Genomic DNA, 20419 nt, shown 5'->3' with positions numbered 1-20419 from the left:
TCAAAAAACTCTTTGTACTCATAGCCTAGCACTTAGAATCATTAAAAATAAAAATTAGCTAGGTGAATTATTTTTTTACATAAAACTGACCGTGATTGACCCTTATCTCACCTGATCTTAAGTGCAGATGAGGCCAAAGGTGTATCTCACTGGTTCAGTAACAGCCTATTCACTCTAGCCTTGAAGAGCCCTAGATTGTATTTATCCGGAAATACGGACGACGGGAGCGAATTCCATTCCTTAGCAGTTCGCATTATGAAAGATGAAGCAAACCGCTTCGTGCGAGCTAACGGACCACTAATTACATAAGGGTGAAGACGCTCCCCCCCGCCTGGAAGTCCGTTATGTTTATATCCACGTAATAAGAGTGAAAAACAAAAAAATATTGTCATGATTGGTTTTTTGGAGTCTCTTTGTATTTTTTATTTCAACTCCAAATTTGTTACTTTTACGGGTATCCCGTGAAACCGTATTAGATATTGTCATCATTCCTTTCGTTTGTTGTTTAACTTACCTACTTTGTTTACTTTGTGCATAATATTTTTCTAATAAGTGTAGTCATATCAGTGAAAACTTTACTGGCTCATGATTTACCTGCATGTATACTAGCTTCATGTATGATTGTATTGCTGTTTGTTTTCCTCAATAAAGAAAATAAAATAAAATAAACACGTCGATCAGCTCGGCCAACGCGAAACGACGTTTACCGACGGGGACACGTGTTTTTCGCTCTTATTGCGTGAACATAAAGCGTTTTTGGTCGGCATAAACCGATTGCGCGTCGATAGATGTGGGCAGACCCGGAGCCTGTCCAGGTGAGGCGTGCTGCGCGCAAGTACACTTACGCGCTTCAATTTTATTCTACACTAGTTATCTTATCGTGCTCCATTTCGAACCAATATTACGTGCACTCGCCACGGACAACGCGTAATACGCAGGTGTTGTTGACGCAAGTGTTCTTGGGGAAGATCTATACGTGAAGGTTGTCATAACAAGCTAAACAACTCACTAAATAGCTACACCGCTCACTAGATAGCTACATTACTCACTTGAAAGCGATTGGGTAAATAAGACCACACAATTCGAAGCTTCCTTTCTTGAACTGAATGACGGAGGTGTTGTTGATGCAAGTGTTCTTGGGGAAGATCTCAACGGGAAGGTTGTCATAACAAGCTAAACTACTCACTAAATAGCTACACCGCTCACTAGATAGCTACACTACTCACTTGATAGCGACTGGGTAGATGAGGCCGCCCACTTCGAAGCTACCTTTCTTGAATTGCATTACGGAGGTGTTGTTGATGCAAGTGTTCTTGGGGAAGATCTCAACGGGAAGGTTGTCATAACAAGCTAAACTACTCACTAAATAGCTACACCGCTCACTAGATAGCTACATTACTCACTTGAAAGCGACTGGGTAAATAAGACCACACAATTCGAAGCTTCCTTTCTTGAACTGAATTACGGAGGTGTTGTTGATGCAAGTGTTCTTGGGAAGATCTGAACGTGAAGGTTGTCATAACAAGCTAAACTACTACTAATAGCTACACCGCTCACTAGATAGCTACACTACTCACTTGATAGCGACTGGGTAGATGGGCCCCACTTCGAAGCTACCTTTCTTGAATTGCATTACGGAGTGTTGTGATGCAAGTGTTCTTGGGGAAGATCTCAACGGGAAGGTTGTCATAACAAGCTAAACTACTCACTCAATAGCTACACCGCTCACTAGATAGCTACATTACTCACTTGAAAGCGATTGGGTAAATAAGACCACACAATTCGAAGCTTCCTTTCTTGAACTGAATGACGGAGGGTTGTTGATGCGAGTGTTCTTGGGGAAGATCTCAACGGAAGGTTGTCATAACAAGCTAAACTACTCACTAAATAGCTACACCGCTCACTAGATAGCTACACTACTCACTTGATAGCGACTGGGTAGATGAGGCCGCCCACTTCGAAGCTACCTTTCTTGAATTGCATTACGGAGGTGTTGTTGATGCAAGTGCCCTCGGGGAAGATGAGTATAGGCGGGTTGTCTGGGACAGATATGTGCTCCTTAAGCCTGGAAAAAAAAGTTTTGTTGCAACTACTTTTTGCTGACTGACTGATCACTGTTAAGGTTAATTGCCGCATAAAACACTATCAAAATTGCATTACCCCTGGTGTTGCAGATGTTATGGGCGGTGGTGATCTTTTACCATCAGGAGACCCACTTGCTCGTTTGCCATCCAGTCGAATAATAAAAAAAACACTGAAAGATCTGTGTATTTGTATATGAGTATGGTAAGTTGTTAATGTTACAGAAGTTACCTTCTTGCGACAGCATGCCGGTCCTTCACCTCGGACCTTTCGAACCAGATGTGGGGCGAAGCCCGAGCGAGGGCGCGCTGCAGGAGCCCAAGGAAGCCCCCGTGCCGCTGCCCGATCTAAAATACGGGTAACAATAAAACATCTTTCTAGTCGGAGGGGCAAAAAAACTATGTTTTGCCAGCAGGCGTACCAGTTTAGTTTTTTTAATACGATACAAGTAAAAAAAAAATGTAATTCCACTAACATAATAAAGTCAAAGTCAAAGTATTTTATTTGTTAAACATATGTATAACTGTATACAATGGTAAAAGAAACAATATTATAGTCTCACCATGTCACAATAAATGCGTAAGTTTGTAAGTCTGTTTGTTACCTCATCATGTCTAAACTGATTTAGATGAAATTCGGAATACAGATAACGAGTCCCAGGGTAGGGCATAGGATAGTTTTTATCCCGGAAAAGTGCATATTTCCCGCGGGAGAGCGATAAACGAAACGGACGGAGTCGCGGACACCAGCTAGTTCTAAAATAAAAATAAATGTTTTGTATGGAGACGAAGTCTAAAGATTCAACTTCCATTTTTTTTCCTTGTATCGTATTTTAATAATCAATAGCCTGCAGCAGTGTTTTTCAAACTTTTTCAGGACGCGACCCCTCCCTCTTGGTTTGAAAAATATATGGCGACCTCTGCTTACCTCGTCTCGCTGTTATTTGTATTATCTTACATTGATGCACAAACATTGAATAATCATTAGACAAAAATTGGGAACGATTATAAGATACAAGATAACTTAAAAAGAGAAAGATAAGAAATAAGATTGGAAACACTGGCCTACAGGATCGTACAGGACGTTTACCTTCACTTGCCCGAATTTCATTTGCTCAAATTTCACTCGCCATACTAACGTTTGCCATAAAATATATAGAACCGTGCTGTTTTCAGGATTTCTTTAAAATAACATCATATAGAATGCAGTAGGTTAGGTTAGGTTAGTTTAATATCAACTCTGAAGAAATTACTATTTCAGAAATTAATTACTTTATGGCAATGAAAATTCTAGAAAACGATACATTCGGGCATATGAAATTCTGGCAAACGATAGAAAACCCGTACAGGTTTTTTTTAACATCATGTAATTCCGGACTATCGTTAATTTATCTATTATATTAGTCATATAGAAGTATAAAATCAGCAACATCCACTTTATTTACTGTAGCAACTTTACTTTAGGAGATGCTGTATGAAGAAATAAAAAAAATCTTCTTTACGCTTTTCAGTTGAAGTGAATGTTGCTGCCTTTGCTTCTATACGACTCATATCTCCCATGATTTCAAGTCATGCATTTGATTTATGTTGTAATTTTTAATAAATGGCGTCACATTATCCCAAGCACATTTGTAAATGATTGATGACTATGACTGTTTGATCACTGATCAGTAAGTCCGTGACTTACCACTGAGCGTGTTACCTGTAAATGTGTTACTTACCACGTGAATACATAATCAGATGTTGTCTGCTGTTGTTGGCTTGCCTTTTGTCGTTGGTCCGTTACTTACCAGTGAGTAAAAACTGTCGTACATCAACAATAGTGAGACTAAATAAATACAATTGGGTAATTGTGACTGTCGCCAGATTTTTCTGACTGTTGTTGGCTTGCCCTGATTGTTGTTGGCTTATCCTGTCATAGGTTCGTCACTTACCAGCGAGCAACCATTTTTGCACATCAACAACAGTGTGACTGATACTGTGGGATCGATGTGACTGTTGTTGGCGTGCCCTGACTGTTGTTGGGTTGACCTAACTGTCATTGATTCATCACTTACCACCGTGTAGCAATGGTCGTACACCAGCAATTGTGTAACCACAAAGTCAGCGCTTTGTGCCTGTTGTTGGTATGTCTTAACTCTTTGTTCCGTCACTTACCAGCGAGTAACAGTTATCGCACATCAGCACGAGCGCGTCAATCGGGCTCGTCTGGTTCGCGACACAGATGCCACCGCGCGGCTTGTTGTGCACATCGTGGTAGGTTATCACAGCGCTGATACAGCGAGATAGGAAGTTGAAGCACTCACTATAGCTAATGCGCATGACTAAATATTGTCGTCTTGCCGAGATTGTTGTTGATTTTCCCTGTTGTTGGTCCGTCACTTACCAGCGAGTAAAAATTGTCGCACGTCAACAATATTGTGACTAGGTACTGTGGATGTACTGTGACTGTTGTTGGCATGCCCTGACTGTTGTTGGGTTGACCTAACTGTCATTGACCGTCACTTACCAGCGTGTAGAGTGTATAACCAAATAAAGACAGCTCCTTGTGCCTGTTGTTGGCTTGTGATGACTGTTGTTGGCGTGTTCTAACTGTTGTTATGTCTTAACTCTTTGTCCCGTCACTTACCAGCGAGTAACAGTTATCGCACATCAACACGAGCGCGTCAATCGGGCTCGTGTGGTTCGCGACACAGATGCCCCCTCGCGGCTTGTTGTGCACATCGTGGTAGGTTATGACAGCGCTGATGCACCGAGACAGGAAGTTGAAGCACATTATGCTGATGCCATAGTTAATCTTCTGTTTGAAAGGCCCGTCGGGTAGCGTCCCTACGCACGCGGTGCAGACGACAAGGAACCAAACCTAGCGGATGCAATGATATGGATAGAACGTGTGTTTTGTATTCAACTAACAAGGAGTATAGATGTCGGTATCATCGTCTGTATTTCCGGATAGATACAACCTAGGGCTCTTCAAGGCTGGAGTTGTAATATAAAGGATGATTGTACGTGGTGTTCAATAAGACGATAGCTGTAGTTGTGCGTAAAGAGAGCAAGAACCCTTTTTATTAAGTAAACCTTAGATTATATACATCATGACTGTCGCTGACACAAGCAATATGCGTTTATGTAGCAGTAAACTATTGTGTTAAACTGTCTACTACTGTGCTAAACACTGAAAGTGGCCAATTGCCATACTACAGAGTGAATAGAATGTTACTGAACCAGTGAGAAAGGCATTTGGCCCCATCTGCACTTTCAATACAATAATCTGGTAGTGACAATCTGGTAGTTCTGCCAGGATCGTCTCCGCAGAACGGAACTCCTCAACGGTTAATGGCATCGACTTGAACATTTGGTACGAAAATGTAGTTTGGTTGACAATGCAAGTACAGTTAACAAGAGTAGTCAGCAAAAAAGCTTGTATTAAAAAAAAATAACAAAAACTTATTTGTTTGATTAACAAAAGAAAAAGTATATGCCCAATGTTTTTCGATGATCTAACTGACGCAATAAATATTTTTTTTTTTCAGGAAACTTGCGTTGATGCTTCGTCCAGCATTAATTTAGTATCACATATACAATACCTTTGTATTTTTAAAATAAACTATAACAGTGTTTTTCAACCTTTTTCATAACACGATCCCTTTAGTATTAATAAATTTTCGCGACCCCCTACCCGTTGTTTTTTTCATGTATTTTATTTTGTGACAATATAATTAGTTAACGCATTCACTTAATAAATAATTCCAAACTGTTTTTTGTTAATGAAGTAGTGTTCCAAGCATCTAATAGGGGCTCCGCGACGCGACCCCCATCCCACAGGTTGAAAAACACTGAACTATAAACATTGTTAAATTAAAATTGTTAGTTTACAACAAAACACACATAAAATGGAAAGGACAACACAAAAATGAAACAATAAAGGCACAGGCGACCCGAAAGTAAGCCACAGACGTCACAACCCGAAAAAAAAAATAATACCATAGAGAAACACTGGTTATTGCTGAGCACGGCAACATCGATTATTGTCGTGTGGTTGGCAACGGCAATACCGCTTTTCGGCATGTTCGTTTTGTCGTGGTAGTTCACAACCACAGACAGGGAACGCACCAGTATCCTTATGGATACAAGATACGATAGTTTGCCAATGATCCTCTGTATTCTTCCGGCTGGCAACATACTCGCTAGCGTGGTGGACGCCAGCATGAATATCATCTGTGTTGCCATGACAACGTTAGTAAATAAATAAGTAGTAAAATAAGTTAGTAAATGGAAAGAAAGAAAACGTAAAAAAGAACAATAGTCAAGTTAGTATTGTTAAGGACAAAAACATAGAATACAATAGAAAAATAATGCTGGGAGTGGGAATCGAACCCAGTTCTACGTCATTGTGCTTGCTTTATCTCTTGATACTCGAAAATTCATAAATGACGGTAATTAGGAGTAATAATTAGGCTAACTGGAAGAGGTCACTTAATATAGATAAGTTCGCTTTTGTACTACTTTCTGCGTAGTATCTGCAGTTTTAGCGAAACATTGGCTGTAGGATGGCAAATAACGCACTTTATGTGCAACAAAAAATTTACATACATACAAACAAACTATTAGAATCACAATTGTATTGAGAATGTCTTTAATTTTTTCAAGTCGGTTAATAATTTGGCACTTACTCCGATGGCGAAGATCATGATCCTCAGTGGCAAGAGGAAGAAGTAGCGGACCACAAAACCCATCATCCAGATAATGGTGAGACGCCATGAGAGGAACTCGTACTGCCTGAAAACCATACAATAGCAGATTGTACAAGAAGTGCATTTAAATGAGGCTATCGTTTTTTGTCTCACTAGATGGCGCACTGTTGCGTGAGGTTTTTAAGTATGGCTTTCAAAGTCTGTTATTACGGGCGTGAAAACAAAGTTTAGATTAAAATCATATTTAATACACCTTAAAACCGTACCATAAAAATATCGAGCATGCCACAGTGTTGCATAGTCCCGTTTTGTTCGGAAAAAAGGGAGGACAAAGGTTTCCGGAAGACAAAACTGTCTCAAAACACAGACATTCATTGCCCCGGAACGCATATTTGCCATAAATTTCAGATATTGCAAAATATTCACAAAATTATTCTAATTATAAATAAACCCGCGTAGCTCACCCAAAAACTATGAGATTTGACATTTCGGAGACCTCACGCTACACTAGCGCCTCTAGTGGCGAATTCATTCGCGATAGCCCTCATTGCATTGTCTTGGGACACTTGATCCCAATTTACCTAGTCCCAAAGTAAGCAAAGCACGTGTTAGTTTTTTTTTTATTCGACTGGATGGCAAACGAGCAAGTGGGTCTCCTGATGGTCAGAGATCACCACCGCCCATATCTGCAACACCAGGGGTATTGCAGATGCGTTGCCAAGCTAGAGGCCTAAGATGGGATAGCTCAAGTGCCAGTAATTTCACCGGCTCTTACTGTCCACGCCGAAACACAACAGTGCAAGCACTGCTGCTTCACGGCAGGATTAGCGAGCAAGATGGTGGTAGCAATCCGGGCGGACCTTGCACAACTGGTACTAGGCAACGGATAAAAGTACTTATATAGATAAATACATACATACTTAAATCCTACAATTATAAATGTGAAAGTTTGTGAGTGAGTGAGTATGTTTGTTACTTCTTCACGCTGAAACGGCTGGACGGATTTGGATGAAATTTGGCAAAAAGTTAGTTTATGACCTGGATTAAAACATAGAGCTATTTATCCCGATATTTCCACGGCATAGGGATAAAATCTCTAAATAACAACCGCTGGGATTAGAGTCATGAAATTTGGTATGTACCTACATACCAAATTTCATGACTCTACCTGAACGTCTGGAACACATAGGTTACTTTTTATTCCGATATCCCGACGGGATAGTGATAAACAACCGCTGGGCTTAGAGTCATGAAATTTGACCATGATTGTTTTTAGAAAGAAAGAAAGAAAGAAAGAAAATACATTTATTCACACAAGACAAAATATTAGGTATTAAATTAATGTAACGTCAATGAAAATAACGATTTAATTATCGGGAATTCCCACGGAATTTTATAAAATCCCGGAATTTCAATTAATCTGCGGGACCTAATGATTTACGTGTGCGAAGCCGCGAGTAAACACGAGTACATAATAAACACCCAAGACCCAAAAACAAACATTCGTGTTCTCGTACAAATAATCCTCGACCGATGATCGAACCCGGGACCTTATGCTTCCTAGTCAGGTTCTCTAACTACGGGGCTACGAGTATTCGGGCGTCATCAAGCATCCATTTTATCATTTCACTGATGGACCTCATACCCTAAACCAGGTCCGTCCATACCTATTTGGCCTCATTGTCAAAGTCAAAATATCTACATTCAATTTATTCTATAACAAACACTTACGATTGTCAAAAAATCTATCACCACCACTACCATGAGTTTACAGTGACCTTACTCGATAGCGACGGCGTAAATTATTTGTAGAGGCGCTGTACAATTCTCCATACAAATAATTTACGCCGTCGCTATCGAGTACGGTCACTGTAAACTCATGGCAGTGGTACTGTTCGAAAAAACCTCTGTTGAAAAAATCCCGCAAAAATCTCAACGAGGTTTATATTTTTTTACACAGATTTACAATGTTTACAATGTTATTTACATCACAACATACTCACATGTTGGTCCTAGTGAGGAGATTCCAGCTCCGCAGCTCCTCAGCCTCGAAGACGGACGTGACCTGGTCCTCGATGATGGACTCCATGCCGGCCTTCACCAGGTCCATGCAGTGGTACAGGTGGAACTCCAGGTTGTTCTGCAATATGGATGGTATACAGCCACTTATACGATAACAACAGGCAGATAGTCAAATCAGTCAGTGAGTCGAACCGGGCGGGCGGTCCGCCCGGGCGGCCATTTAGAGGGGGCGCGGAGGGGATTTAATTCAAATCAAATCATTTATTTTTGCTAAAACATACAACAAAGTTGGTACAAACGACATGTCAGTAGAAGAGTTACATGTATGTATGTTCCGCCACAACATGGCATGCAAAACTTACTAACACTAAATTATATCACTATTTTAAGTTTACAATAACATTCAGTATTTATAACAAAATAATTCCAAATACCAATCAATATAAAACACAAATTTATAAAATTCACATATACATTAACATAAATCTTCATAAATCTTCTCGAAATATTAATTTAGGGAGTAATAAGGTCTATCTATTAAATAACACTTTAATTTATTTGAGAACTCATTAAAATTATTACATTTTTTTATGTCACACATTACACATTTGTTTATGTAATTATATTTTACAACTTTCACGCACCTACGATTTCAAAGGTTCCATCGTGGATCACGATTCAATTGGTTCGAGTGTACTAATTCTTTAAAACCTAAACAAGAGGACGGCAAAATATTACTGCTACGCCACTGGTGAGTTGAGTCAGTCAGTGAGACAAAACAATTAGTGAATGATTCAACACAGGTAGTGAGCGAGTCGAGTCACTCAGTGGGTGAGTCGAGTCGGTCAGTAATTGAGTCAAAACTGGTAGTGAGTGAGTCGAGTAAGTCAGTGAGTAATTCAACTCACGTAGCGAGTGAGTCGAGTCAGTCAGTGATTGAGCTAAAACTGTTAGTGAGTGAGTCGAGTTAGTCAATGAGTGATTCAACTCACGTAGCGAGTGCGCTACGTGAGGTCAGTAATCGAGTCAAAACTGGTAGTGAGTGAGTCGAGTAAGTCAGTAAGTGATTCAACTCACGTAGCGAGTGAGTCGAGTCAGTCAGTGATTGAGCTAAAACTGTTAGTGAGTCGAGTAAGTCAGTGAGTGATTCAACTCACGTAGCGAGTGAGTCGAGTCGGTCAGTAATCGAGTCAAAACTGGTAGTGAGTGAGTCGAGTAAGTCAGTGAGTGATTCAACTCACGTAGCGAGTGAGTCGAGTCAGTCAGTGATTGAGCTAAAACTGTTAGTGAGTGAGTCGAGTTAGTCAATGAGTGATTCAACTCACGTAGCGAGTGAGTCGAGTCGGTCAGTAATCGAGTCAAAACTGGTAGTGAGTGAGTCGAGTAAGTCAGTGAGTGATTCAACTCACGTAGCGAGTGAGTCGAGTCAGTCAGTGATTGAGCTAAAACTGTTAGTGAGTGAGTCGAGTTAGTCAATGAGTAAGTCGACTCACGTAGCGAGTGAGTCGAGTCGGTCAGTAATCGAGTCAAAACTGGTAGTGAGTGAGTCGAGTAAGTCAGTGAGTGATTCAACTCACGTAGCGAGTGAGTCGAGTCAGTCAGTGGTTGAGCTAAAACTGTTAGTGAGTGAGTCGAGTTAGTCAATGAGTAATTCAACTCACGTAGCGAGTGAGTCGAGTCGGTCAGTAATTGAGTCAAAACTGTTAGTGAGTGAGTCGAGTAAGTCAGTGAGTGATTCAACTCACGTAGCGAGTGAGTCGAGTCGGTCAGTAATCGAGTCAAAACTGGTAGTGAGTGAGTCGAGTTAGTCAATGAGTGATTCAACTCACGTAGCGAGTGAGTCGAGTCGGTCAGTAATCGAGTCAAAACTGGTAGTGAGTGAGTCGAGTAAGTCAGTGAGTGATTCAACTCACGTAGCGAGTGAGTCGAGTCAGTCAGTGATTGAGCTAAAACTGTTAGTGAGTGAGTCGAGTTAGTCAATGAGTGATTCAACTCACGTAGCGAGTGAGTCGAGTCGGTCAGTAATCGAGTCAAAACTGGTAGTGAGTGAGTCGAGTAAGTCAGTGAGTGATTCAACTCACGTAGCGAGTGAGTCGAGTCGGTCAGTAATCGAGTCAAAACTGGTAGTGAGTGAGTCGAGTAAGTCAGTGAGTGATTCAACTCACGTAGCGAGTGAGTCGAGTCAGTCAGTGATTGAGCTAAAACTGTTAGTGAGTGAGTCGAGTTAGTCAATGAGTGATTCAACTCACGTAGCGAGTGAGTCGAGTCGGTCAGTAATCGAGTCAAAACTGGTAGTGAGTGAGTCGAGTAAGTCAGTGAGTGATTCAACTCACGTAGCGAGTGAGTCGAGTCGGTCAGTAATCGAGTCAAAACTGGTAGTGAGTGAGTCGAGTAAGTCAGTGAGTGAGTCGAGTTAGTCAATGAGTGATTCAACTCACGTAGCGAGTGAGTCGAGTCGGTCAGTAATCGAGTCAAAACTGGTAGTGAGTGAGTCGAGTAAGTCAGTGAGTGATTCAACTCACGTAGCGAGTGATCGAGTCAGTCAGTGATTGAGCTAAAACTGTTAGTGAGTGAGTCGAGTTAGTCAATGAGTGATGCAACTCACGTAGCGAGTGAGTCGATCGGTCAGTAATCGAGTCAAAACTGGTAGTGAGTGAGTCGAGTAAGTCAGTGAGTGATTCAACTCACGTAGCGAGTGAGTCGAGTCGGTCAGTAATCGAGTCAAAACTGGTAGTGAGTGAGTCGAGTAAGTCAGTGAGTGATTCAACTCACGTAGCGAGTGAGTCGAATCAGTCAGTGATTGAGCTAAAACTGTTAGTGAGTGAGTCGAGTTAGTCAATGAGTAAGTCGACTCACGTAGCGAGTGAGTCGAGTCGGTCAGTAATCGAGTCAAAACTGGTAGTGAGTGAGTCGAGTAAGTCAGTGAGTGATTCAACTCACGTAGCGAGTGAGTCGAGTCAGTCAGTGATTGAGCTAAAACTGTTAGTGAGTGAGTCGAGTTAGTCAATGAGTAAGTCGACTCAGTGAGTGGGTGAGTCAAATCAGTTAGTGAGGGAGTCGAGTCAGTTGTTGAGCAAGTCAAAACGTTAGTGAGTCAATTTGTGTTAAAAATAAGCAATGTAATGCAGTATTATGTATGAGAGATGGCTAGTATGAGCTATCCTTCTCTATCTGAGTGTCATGGCGGAGATGTATTAAACAGAGTAGTTGTTGTGTTAATATATAAGCGTGAGAATACTGTAGCGCGAAGTTAAGAAGAAATACCGGTGCGCGTTGGTGTCGGCCATTTTGAGGTTACGTCGGCCGGGAAGGAATATTACTTGTTCGAAATAATCGAGCAAGGCAGGAAAGCCTACAGGAAGGAAAATTTGCCATGGATTCCACACATAACGGACAAGTCGTTATGAAACTGGAGGGTTCCAGAAATTGGAACATATGGAAGTTTCAAACGTCAGTGTTGCTGCGAGGTCAAGGTCTTTTCAAAATTGTGGACGGGACAGTAGTAAAACCTGAGGATGAAAAACAACGTACTATTTGGGAAGCTCAGGATGCAAAAGCTCAAACGTTGTTGGTAACGAGGATGTCTGAAGAAGTCATGTTGCATATAATATCGTGTGAAACTTCAGCAGAGATGTGGAGGAAGTTGCTAAGTGTTTATGAACAAAAATCCGAAACGAGTATCCACATCTTGCAACAGCGATTTTTCCAATTTAAGTATGATGAAGGTTCTGATATGTCAGTGTTCCTGTCAAAAATACAAGAGATGCAGAACAACCTGAAACAAATGGGTGAAGAAATATCTGACAAGTTTGTCATTACGAAAGTTTTGATGTCGTTACCGGAAGATTATAAACATTTTATCTCAGCGTGGGAATCTGCATCAGACGATAAGCAGACCTACGATAACCTAGTTGCTAGATTATTGATAGAAGAAGAAAGAATTAAAGAAAAAGGTGAGAACTCAAAGCTGGGTGCAGCGTTTGTGGCTAAGAAAATAAATAAGAAAACTGTGAAGTGTTTTAAGTGTAATAAACTGGGACATTTTCAAAGTGAGTGCAGGTACAATAACACGGAGAATTTTCGTAATAGTTTCAAAGACAATCGTCCAGAGTTGAAGTGTTTTTACTGTAATAAACCGGGACATCTAAAATATCAGTGTCGTTTTAAAAAGGACAAAGAAAGTAATGCATTTGTGGTGAATGGTGCATCCGGCGAACATTTCCAAAATACTAAGTGGTTAGTTGATTCCGGTGCGAGCGAGCACATGTGTTGTGATTACGGATTGTTTACTTCATATTCTGTGGTGAAGGATAAGACTGTAATTGTAGGGAACGGAACGCAAATTAGTGTCAAAGGCTGTGGACAGGTGGCAGTGCAAGTTTGGAATGGAACTGATTGGATTGATACTACCATAGATAACGTACTTCACGTTCCGGAACTGAAAACAAATTTGTTCTCTGTCAATTGCGCCACAAGCAGAGGTTATGTTATTGTGACAGGTGAAAATGTATGCAAATTTTATCGCGAAAATAAAGTGATGGCTATTGCTGAACGTTGTGGGAGCATGTATTATTTGGATTTTAGATATTCAAGTGCTTGCACAGCTAATATTGCCAGTGTTAAGTGCTCAGATTGGCGTGAATGGCATGAGAAATTGGCACACCAAAACATGGTGTATGTTAAGGACGTGCTGAAGAAAAATGATGTTGATGTTAAACATTTTCACTTGGCTAACTCTGAAACATGTGAGAGTTGCTTAAAGGGCAAAATTCATCGCCTACCGTATCCCGTAAGTGAAAATGTCAGTACGAAGATTTGTGAGATAATTCATGCTGATACATGTGGGCCGATGGAGGAGGCGTCTGTCGGGGGATCGAAATATTTTGTTGTCTTCAAGGACGATTATTCAAAGTACAGAAAAGTGTATTTCATAAAAGGAAAACATGAAATAAAAGGGTGTATAAGAAATTTCATTGCTCAAGCAGAGAATGAAACAGGAAACAAAGTAAAGATATTCCGAAGTGATAATGGAACGGAATTTCTGAACAAAGACGTGAAAGAATTGTTCCAGGCAAGAGGAATAGTGCATCAAACGTCAACGCCATACACCCCGGAACAAAACGGCAGAGCTGAACGCGAAAATCGCATTTTGACAGAAGCAGCTAGAACGATGTTATGTGCCAGAGATTTGCCAACAGTGTTGTGGGCCGAAGCAGTAAATTCAGCAGCTTACATCATTAATAGGACCGGGAAAAGCTCTGTTGACGGAAAGTCTCCATATGAACTGTGGTCAGGCAAGAGTTATGATATTCATAACCTCAAAATATTTGGTACTACAGTTTATGTCCATATACCCAAGGAAAAACGACACAAATGGGACTTAAAAGGTGAAAAAGGTATTATGGTGGGATATGGAGAAACAACAAAAGGTTTTAGAGTGTATTTCCCTCACAAAAATGTAGTGGAAATCAAGAGGGATATTGTTTTTGTCAAGGAAGAAGTAACTGGTAAAATGGAGTCATTAGAGCCATGCATGATGAATGAACAGAGTGAAGAATGCTCTGTAGATCCAATTGCAGCTGATCTTGATGTCCAGGGACAGAGTCAAAGAGCTGAAAGTGATAGTTCTCAATTACAAAACAATGGTCAACAAAATGACTCTGAATATGATCCTGAAAGTACCATGCCGAGTGAGTCAGAAGGAAGCCTATATGAACCCAGTGATAGTGATGAAGTCGGAAATATTGAGCAGCGCTCAGCAGATCCTCAAAATAAACGTGTTAGGAAACAGACTGTGTTCTATAACTGTAACAATGTATTATTAGATAGTAGTGAGCCTAAAACATATAGTGAAGCTATGAACAGTGCAGACTCTTGTAAATGGAAAGAAGCTATACAACGGGAGTTACAAACTCTTAAAGACAATAATACATGGAGTGTTTGTGATCCACCAAATAATGAAAAGGTAATAAGTAGTAAGTGGGTTTTTAAGATTAAACAAAACAATGGAGTTATCCAGTATAAGGCAAGACTGGTTGCTCGAGGTTTTGAGCAAAATGATGTATTGAGTCTTAATGAAATTTATGCACCTGTGGCAAAGTTAGCTACTTTTAGACTGTTTTTGGCCATAGCAACTAAGTTAAACTTGCCTGTATACCAAATGGATGTAACTGGAGCCTTTTTGTATGGGGAAATCGGAGAGGATGTTTATATTAGTTTACCAGATGGTGCTTATGAAAATGAAAAAAATATTGTAAAGTTAAATAAGGCTTTGTATGGGCTCAAGAAGTCTCCAAAATATTGGAACGAAAAATTTAATTCTGTAATGATCAGGGAGGGTTTTAAGAGATCAAAATGTGACTCGTGTCTTTATTCAAAATGTGTTAACAACGAGCAAATGTTTGTTATTGTATATGTCGATGATATTTTGTTTTTTGGTACAAACGAAAGTCAAGTATCAATGTTTAAGTCCAAGTTAAACAAAGAATTTGAAATGAAAGATTTGGGTATAATTTCTGAATTCTTGGGAATACATGTAAAACAAAATTTTGAGAGTCATGTTACAGAATTGTGTCAAAAGAATTACCTGGAAAATGTATTGAAAAAGTTTCAAATGTATGACTGTAAACCTATTAGTACTCCTATGGATCAGAATTTTAATACTAAAGAATTGGAAAATAATAAATGTAAAAGTGGCACAGAAAATCTTTGTAGGCAGATTATTGGGTGTTTGATGTATGCAGCATTGGGGACACGGCCAGACATTTGTGTTGCTGTGTCAATATTAAGTAGATACCAAGACTGTGCTAGTGATATGTTATTGGTTGCTTTGAAAAGAGTTCTGCGATACATAAAACATACTCTGGATTATAAGTTAAAGTATAAATGTAATAATGACAACAATTTAGTTGGATACTGTGATGCTGACTGGGGGGGAGATCTCCGGGATAGGAAATCTACCACTGGATATTGTTTTATGTACTCAAATTGTCTGATATCTTGGTGTTCCAAGAAACAAAACACAGTCAGTATCTCATCTACCGAGGCTGAATATGTAGCAATGAGTATGGCGGGAAGTGAGGCATGCTGGCTGACTAATGTGCTAAGTGATTTTAATGTGAAAAATGTATCCCCCTATTGTTTATTGTGATAATCAGTCTGCCATAATGATTGCTAGTACTAACAGTGTTAAGAGATTGAAACACATTGATATTAAATATCACTTTATTAGGGAATTAGTTGAAACAAAAAAGCTATGCATTAAATATGTAAGAACTGAGGAGCAAATTGCTGACATGTTTACAAAATCTCTGAAAAATAATATATTATTAAAGTTTGTGAACATGTGTGGTATAGTGTAAGGAAGAGTTGTTTTTTTTTTTTGTTTCAATGTTCTTTTTGTTAAGTTTCCTCAGTGTTGTTTAGTAAAGCCTGTTGCATATTGGTAAATTTGTTTAAGCTATTACATTGAGAGGGGGTGTTAAAAATAAGCAATGTAATGCAGTATTATGTATGAGAGATGGCTAGTATGAGCTATCCTTCTCTATCTGAGTGTCATGGCGGAGATGTATTAAACAGAATAGTTGTTGTGTTAAAAGAATAAAGTTTATTTTGATTTTACGCTTATATTTTTATTAATATTTCATCTATTTGTTTATTTATTTCTTTCATCAGAGCAACAGCAAGCTTGCTTACCTCATTCGTGCCCTCTCCCTTCCCGGCTTCCTGTTTCCCGCTCTGCACGCGCTCCTGGCTGGTACTCCTCTTGTAGTTCAGCTCCGGCGAAGGTCCGAGGATCTCCTCGCGTTCTATCACCGTCATCTTAGTCCCTGGAACAATTTGCAGATTACAGCTGTGGGGGCATTCAAGTAATACACATTGATCCTGCTTCCCCTCCCCCCGTGTAACGCACCGTAACGTTTTTCTGTTACCCTTAATGTTACGTAACACCCAAATGTCCATTTGTACTCAAGTCTTTTAGCTTTTCTTTAGCTGTTTCCCGTTTGAAATGGGTATTTTTGGTTAACTGCGCTGGCAAGACAGCATGAGAGCATTTATAGGCCAAGAACAACAACTGATGATGCGAATCTCTCACTTTTGAAGACACTATAGTATGAACTTTTTATAATTTTTATAAAAAAGAAACTGACGTAACGCGTTGTTCGAACCCCCCTTGAACTTCGCAGGCTGTAACACATCGTAACATTCGTAACGTTTTACAAAAATCAGCGCTGCAGGCGTCTAACGCTTCAGCATAATGCTGTCAGCGATCGTTTCACTTTCGCGGGAACACACAAAATTGTGTATATGTATTTACTATTTTCATGTGTTATTCTGTATTTTTTTTGTGCGTAAATTTTGCTGTATATGTATGCTTTTTGTGTTAGTGGATAAATGTCTTCTTTCTTTTTCTCTTTCTTTAATACTTGAACGCTCGCTGTCAAGTTCTGCCTTTTCGCAGAATCATTGTCTGCCAACTGTTTCATTTCCCAACTCAATTTTCACCGAAACCAAACATTTTCCTTATTCTTTTATAGAACACAGTAGGTCGGACTAACAAAAGAACACAATTAACCACGTGTGGAATTATGGTGACGTTAACTGGAATCGTGTCAGAGCATAGCATTATTTTAAATAACAAAATAGCCTTTAACATAATTGTAGTAAATCAAATCAAAACGCTGGCCCTATTCAGTTCAAAATCATGTGGCAATCTTCTTTAAATTATTCTGTTCCATAACCAGGGGTTACGTCAATCGGCGTTGTAATGTTACAAATTAACCACTTAGCGAAACAATGGGCACGTTACTACGTCAAACATTATGTTAAAAGTAAACTAAATTGTTTAATGATTAAATAACCTTTTCAATGTTAACAGTATCAACACAACCGTTTAGAAGGGTTACCGATTGAACCTGCAACCTTACACACCGGTTATCTTTATAAATGGATTTCCCGTTCACTGGTTTAATCGTTAGTAGTATGTTATTGGGGATTCTAGACCACTTTTATTTGCGGTTGGTAAAAATGTGTGTGGTATATGAAATGTATGGGCGTAGTATGGGGGGTGTGATAAGATAACGTTTTACCAACCGCAAAAAGCGATTTAAGTTTGTAAAAAGTTTTGTGCAGTAGGTATATGAGGGTGTCGCGAGTACGTTTTCTAGGGCGATGTTGAGGGGCGAGGATGATGGTTGTTGAATTTAACAGTTGAGGGGGCGGGGCGGGGGGGGGGGTGATGAATTTAACAGTTGAGGGGGCTGTAGAGGGGCTGTAGAGGGGGTGATGGTTGTTGAATTTAACAGTTGAGGGGGCTGTAGAGGGGCGGGGGGTGATGGTTGTTGAATTTAACAGTTGAGGATAACCATTATTCGTGTGAATCAGGATGAGGCTGTCGATTTACCGCTGTGTATAAATGGTGAAATGCTGATGTTTAAAATGGAGTTGGTGAGAGAGGCTGTTGAAAAGGCCCCCACTTTGCTTGGGGAAAAGCGGAGCCGCCGTCACGCAAAAAAACGTCAGGTGAAAGCAGAAACCACTCTTAAACAATCTTGGAGCAGTGATGAGTTTATCAGGTAATAAGCGATGGGGACGGTATAGAGCTCACTGTACGTGTAGCCAAAAATAGAATACCTCCCAAAAGTCAGCAGTTGAACACGCCAGTATCTAATAATAACACCACTACTTCATCCCCCACTACCACCACAACTACCAGGATGATGCCATCAGCAGCAGCAGCAAAAGAAACAGTAATAACATCAACAACAACAAAGAAACCTAACCTGTTAAGTGAGGACTGTTTGCAGTATAAATATATGATTGAGCAGATGGAAAGGTGGGGAAGAGAAGAACTGCGGCAAATTGAATATGCACCTGATTCTGACATATTTTGTAAGAATCGTCTACCAGCTTCCACTTCTCGTCCTATGAAACCTAAAGGTAAGTTGTTTTTTTTTTGATTCCCACGGAGCCTTATCTTTTATATTATTTTTATACTATGGGAACAATTATGTTACGTCACAACTGATAAGAAACACCATTTACCAACTCCCTCCCCCTCCCCTATCCTCAACTGTTAAATTCAACAACCATCACCCCCTCTACAGCCCCCTCTACAGCCCCCCTCTACAGCCCCTCTACAGCCCCTCAACTGTTAAATTCATCACCCCCGCCCCCGCCCCCTCAACTGTTAAATTCAACAACCATCATCCTCGCCCTCAACATCGCCCTAGAAAACGTACTCGCGACACCCTCATATTACCTACTGCCACAAAAACGTTTTTACAAACTTTAAATCGCTTTTTGCGGTTTGTTAAAACGGTATCTATCACACCCCCCATACTACGCCCATACATTTCATATACACACCACATTTTACCAACCGCAAATAAAAGTGGTCTAGAATCCCCAATAACATACTACTATCGTTCCCCCGAATATTATACGCCATAATGTAGCGTTAGATTTGAAATTCACCACAGCTTTACAGCCCCCTGAACTGTTAAATTCGTGAGGAAACCCCCCAAACCCGCGAAGTAATTCAATGGTGTGTGTGAAGTTCCAAATGGTTCCCAACTGGGCCAGCGTGGGAACTACGGCCCAAGCCCTCTGCTTCTGAGAGGAGGCCTGTACCCAGCTGTGAGACGTACCTACATAGGCTGGGAAGAAGAATGTAGCGTTAGAGAGGCTGATTAAAGTTTCGTAAAAAAAGCGTGGGCAGCTTTCGCTGGCCAGTCTATCGTTTCATCCCTAAGCCCGTGAAAACCGCGGCTATCCGCATAGTGCGTAGCTTTAAAGTTACCATTGATCCCGTTCTCCTTATAGACAGCCGAGGGCGGCTTGTCGTCCGGGACGGGAGGCTCCTCGTCGTCCGAACTGTCGTTTCGTTGGAGCTTTTTCGCCACCTCGATATGTTGTCGGCCATACTGCAACAACACAACAACATACATTACATATTTAAGTAATTTATTGAACCAGCAGGGCTCGAAGCGTACTGTAGGAACTAGGCTATGGCACTTGTCCCACCGCCGACGATGAGCGAAAAGCGAGTAGAGCGAGAAGCGAGTAGGGCGAGTAAGTAGAAACGAGTGGGTGAGCAGCGAGAAGCGAGTGTAGTTTTGTCGCTGGCTGTAAGCGAGTGTTCGAGTGCGACCGGCGATTACTCGCTCCACTCGACTGGCTCGTGCGGGGCGACCGCCAAGCTGACATCGCTGAGCGAGTATCTATAGCTCAGCGAGTTTTATAGCTCTTGTCGCTGCGACAAAAGATGTAAGAGCGAGTTCTCGCCGACATTGTGAACAGCCAGAGATCAACTATTAATATATGTGTCTCTTTTCTCACACAGGATCTTATATCTTTTGTTCGCTTCTTGAGCGAGAAAAATAGTCAATAGCCAATCGTTCCTCGCTGGCGTGAGACAACTGCCTGTATACCGCTGGCAGGTGGTAAAACTGACCACCTGGCAGGTTAGATTAACCTAGTTTTGTATAAAAGGATAGGATTTTTATATTGTTTTTCTAGAATTTGACTTTAAAACCGATTGACAGCGGTATACATGCCGGGAGCGCAGATTGCTCCCGATAGCCTAAGCGGCTGGTGCCATTTTATGTAAATCTATTTATA

General features: G+C 40.6%; 1 protein-coding gene across 2 annotated transcripts in view; it reads right to left on the bottom strand.

Moving 5' to 3' along the window:
• Positions 1–1924: 1924 nt before the first annotated feature.
• Gpat4 (Glycerol-3-phosphate acyltransferase 4) overlaps positions 1925–20419 on the bottom strand; it is a gene marked incomplete at its 3' end in the record, with an annotated part of 39854 nt that continues 21359 nt past the window's right edge. The window contains 7 exon segments of one of the 2 annotated variants that reach the window (XM_074107852.1): positions 1925–2065; positions 2314–2429; positions 6066–6299; positions 6755–6860; positions 8779–8915; positions 16493–16626; positions 19599–19722. In XM_074107852.1, the coding sequence (XP_073963953.1) occupies positions 1925–2065; positions 2314–2429; positions 6066–6299; positions 6755–6860; positions 8779–8915; positions 16493–16626; positions 19599–19722 (992 nt within the window). 2 annotated transcript variants of the gene reach the window in all.

The sequence above is a fragment of the Choristoneura fumiferana genome, chromosome 26, assembly GCF_025370935.1.
Source record: "Choristoneura fumiferana chromosome 26, NRCan_CFum_1, whole genome shotgun sequence".
NCBI classification, from domain to species: Eukaryota; Metazoa; Arthropoda; class Insecta; order Lepidoptera; family Tortricidae; genus Choristoneura; species Choristoneura fumiferana.
Note: the sequence above shows the minus strand (reverse complement) of the source record. Positions and strands in the feature narration are given on the sequence as shown.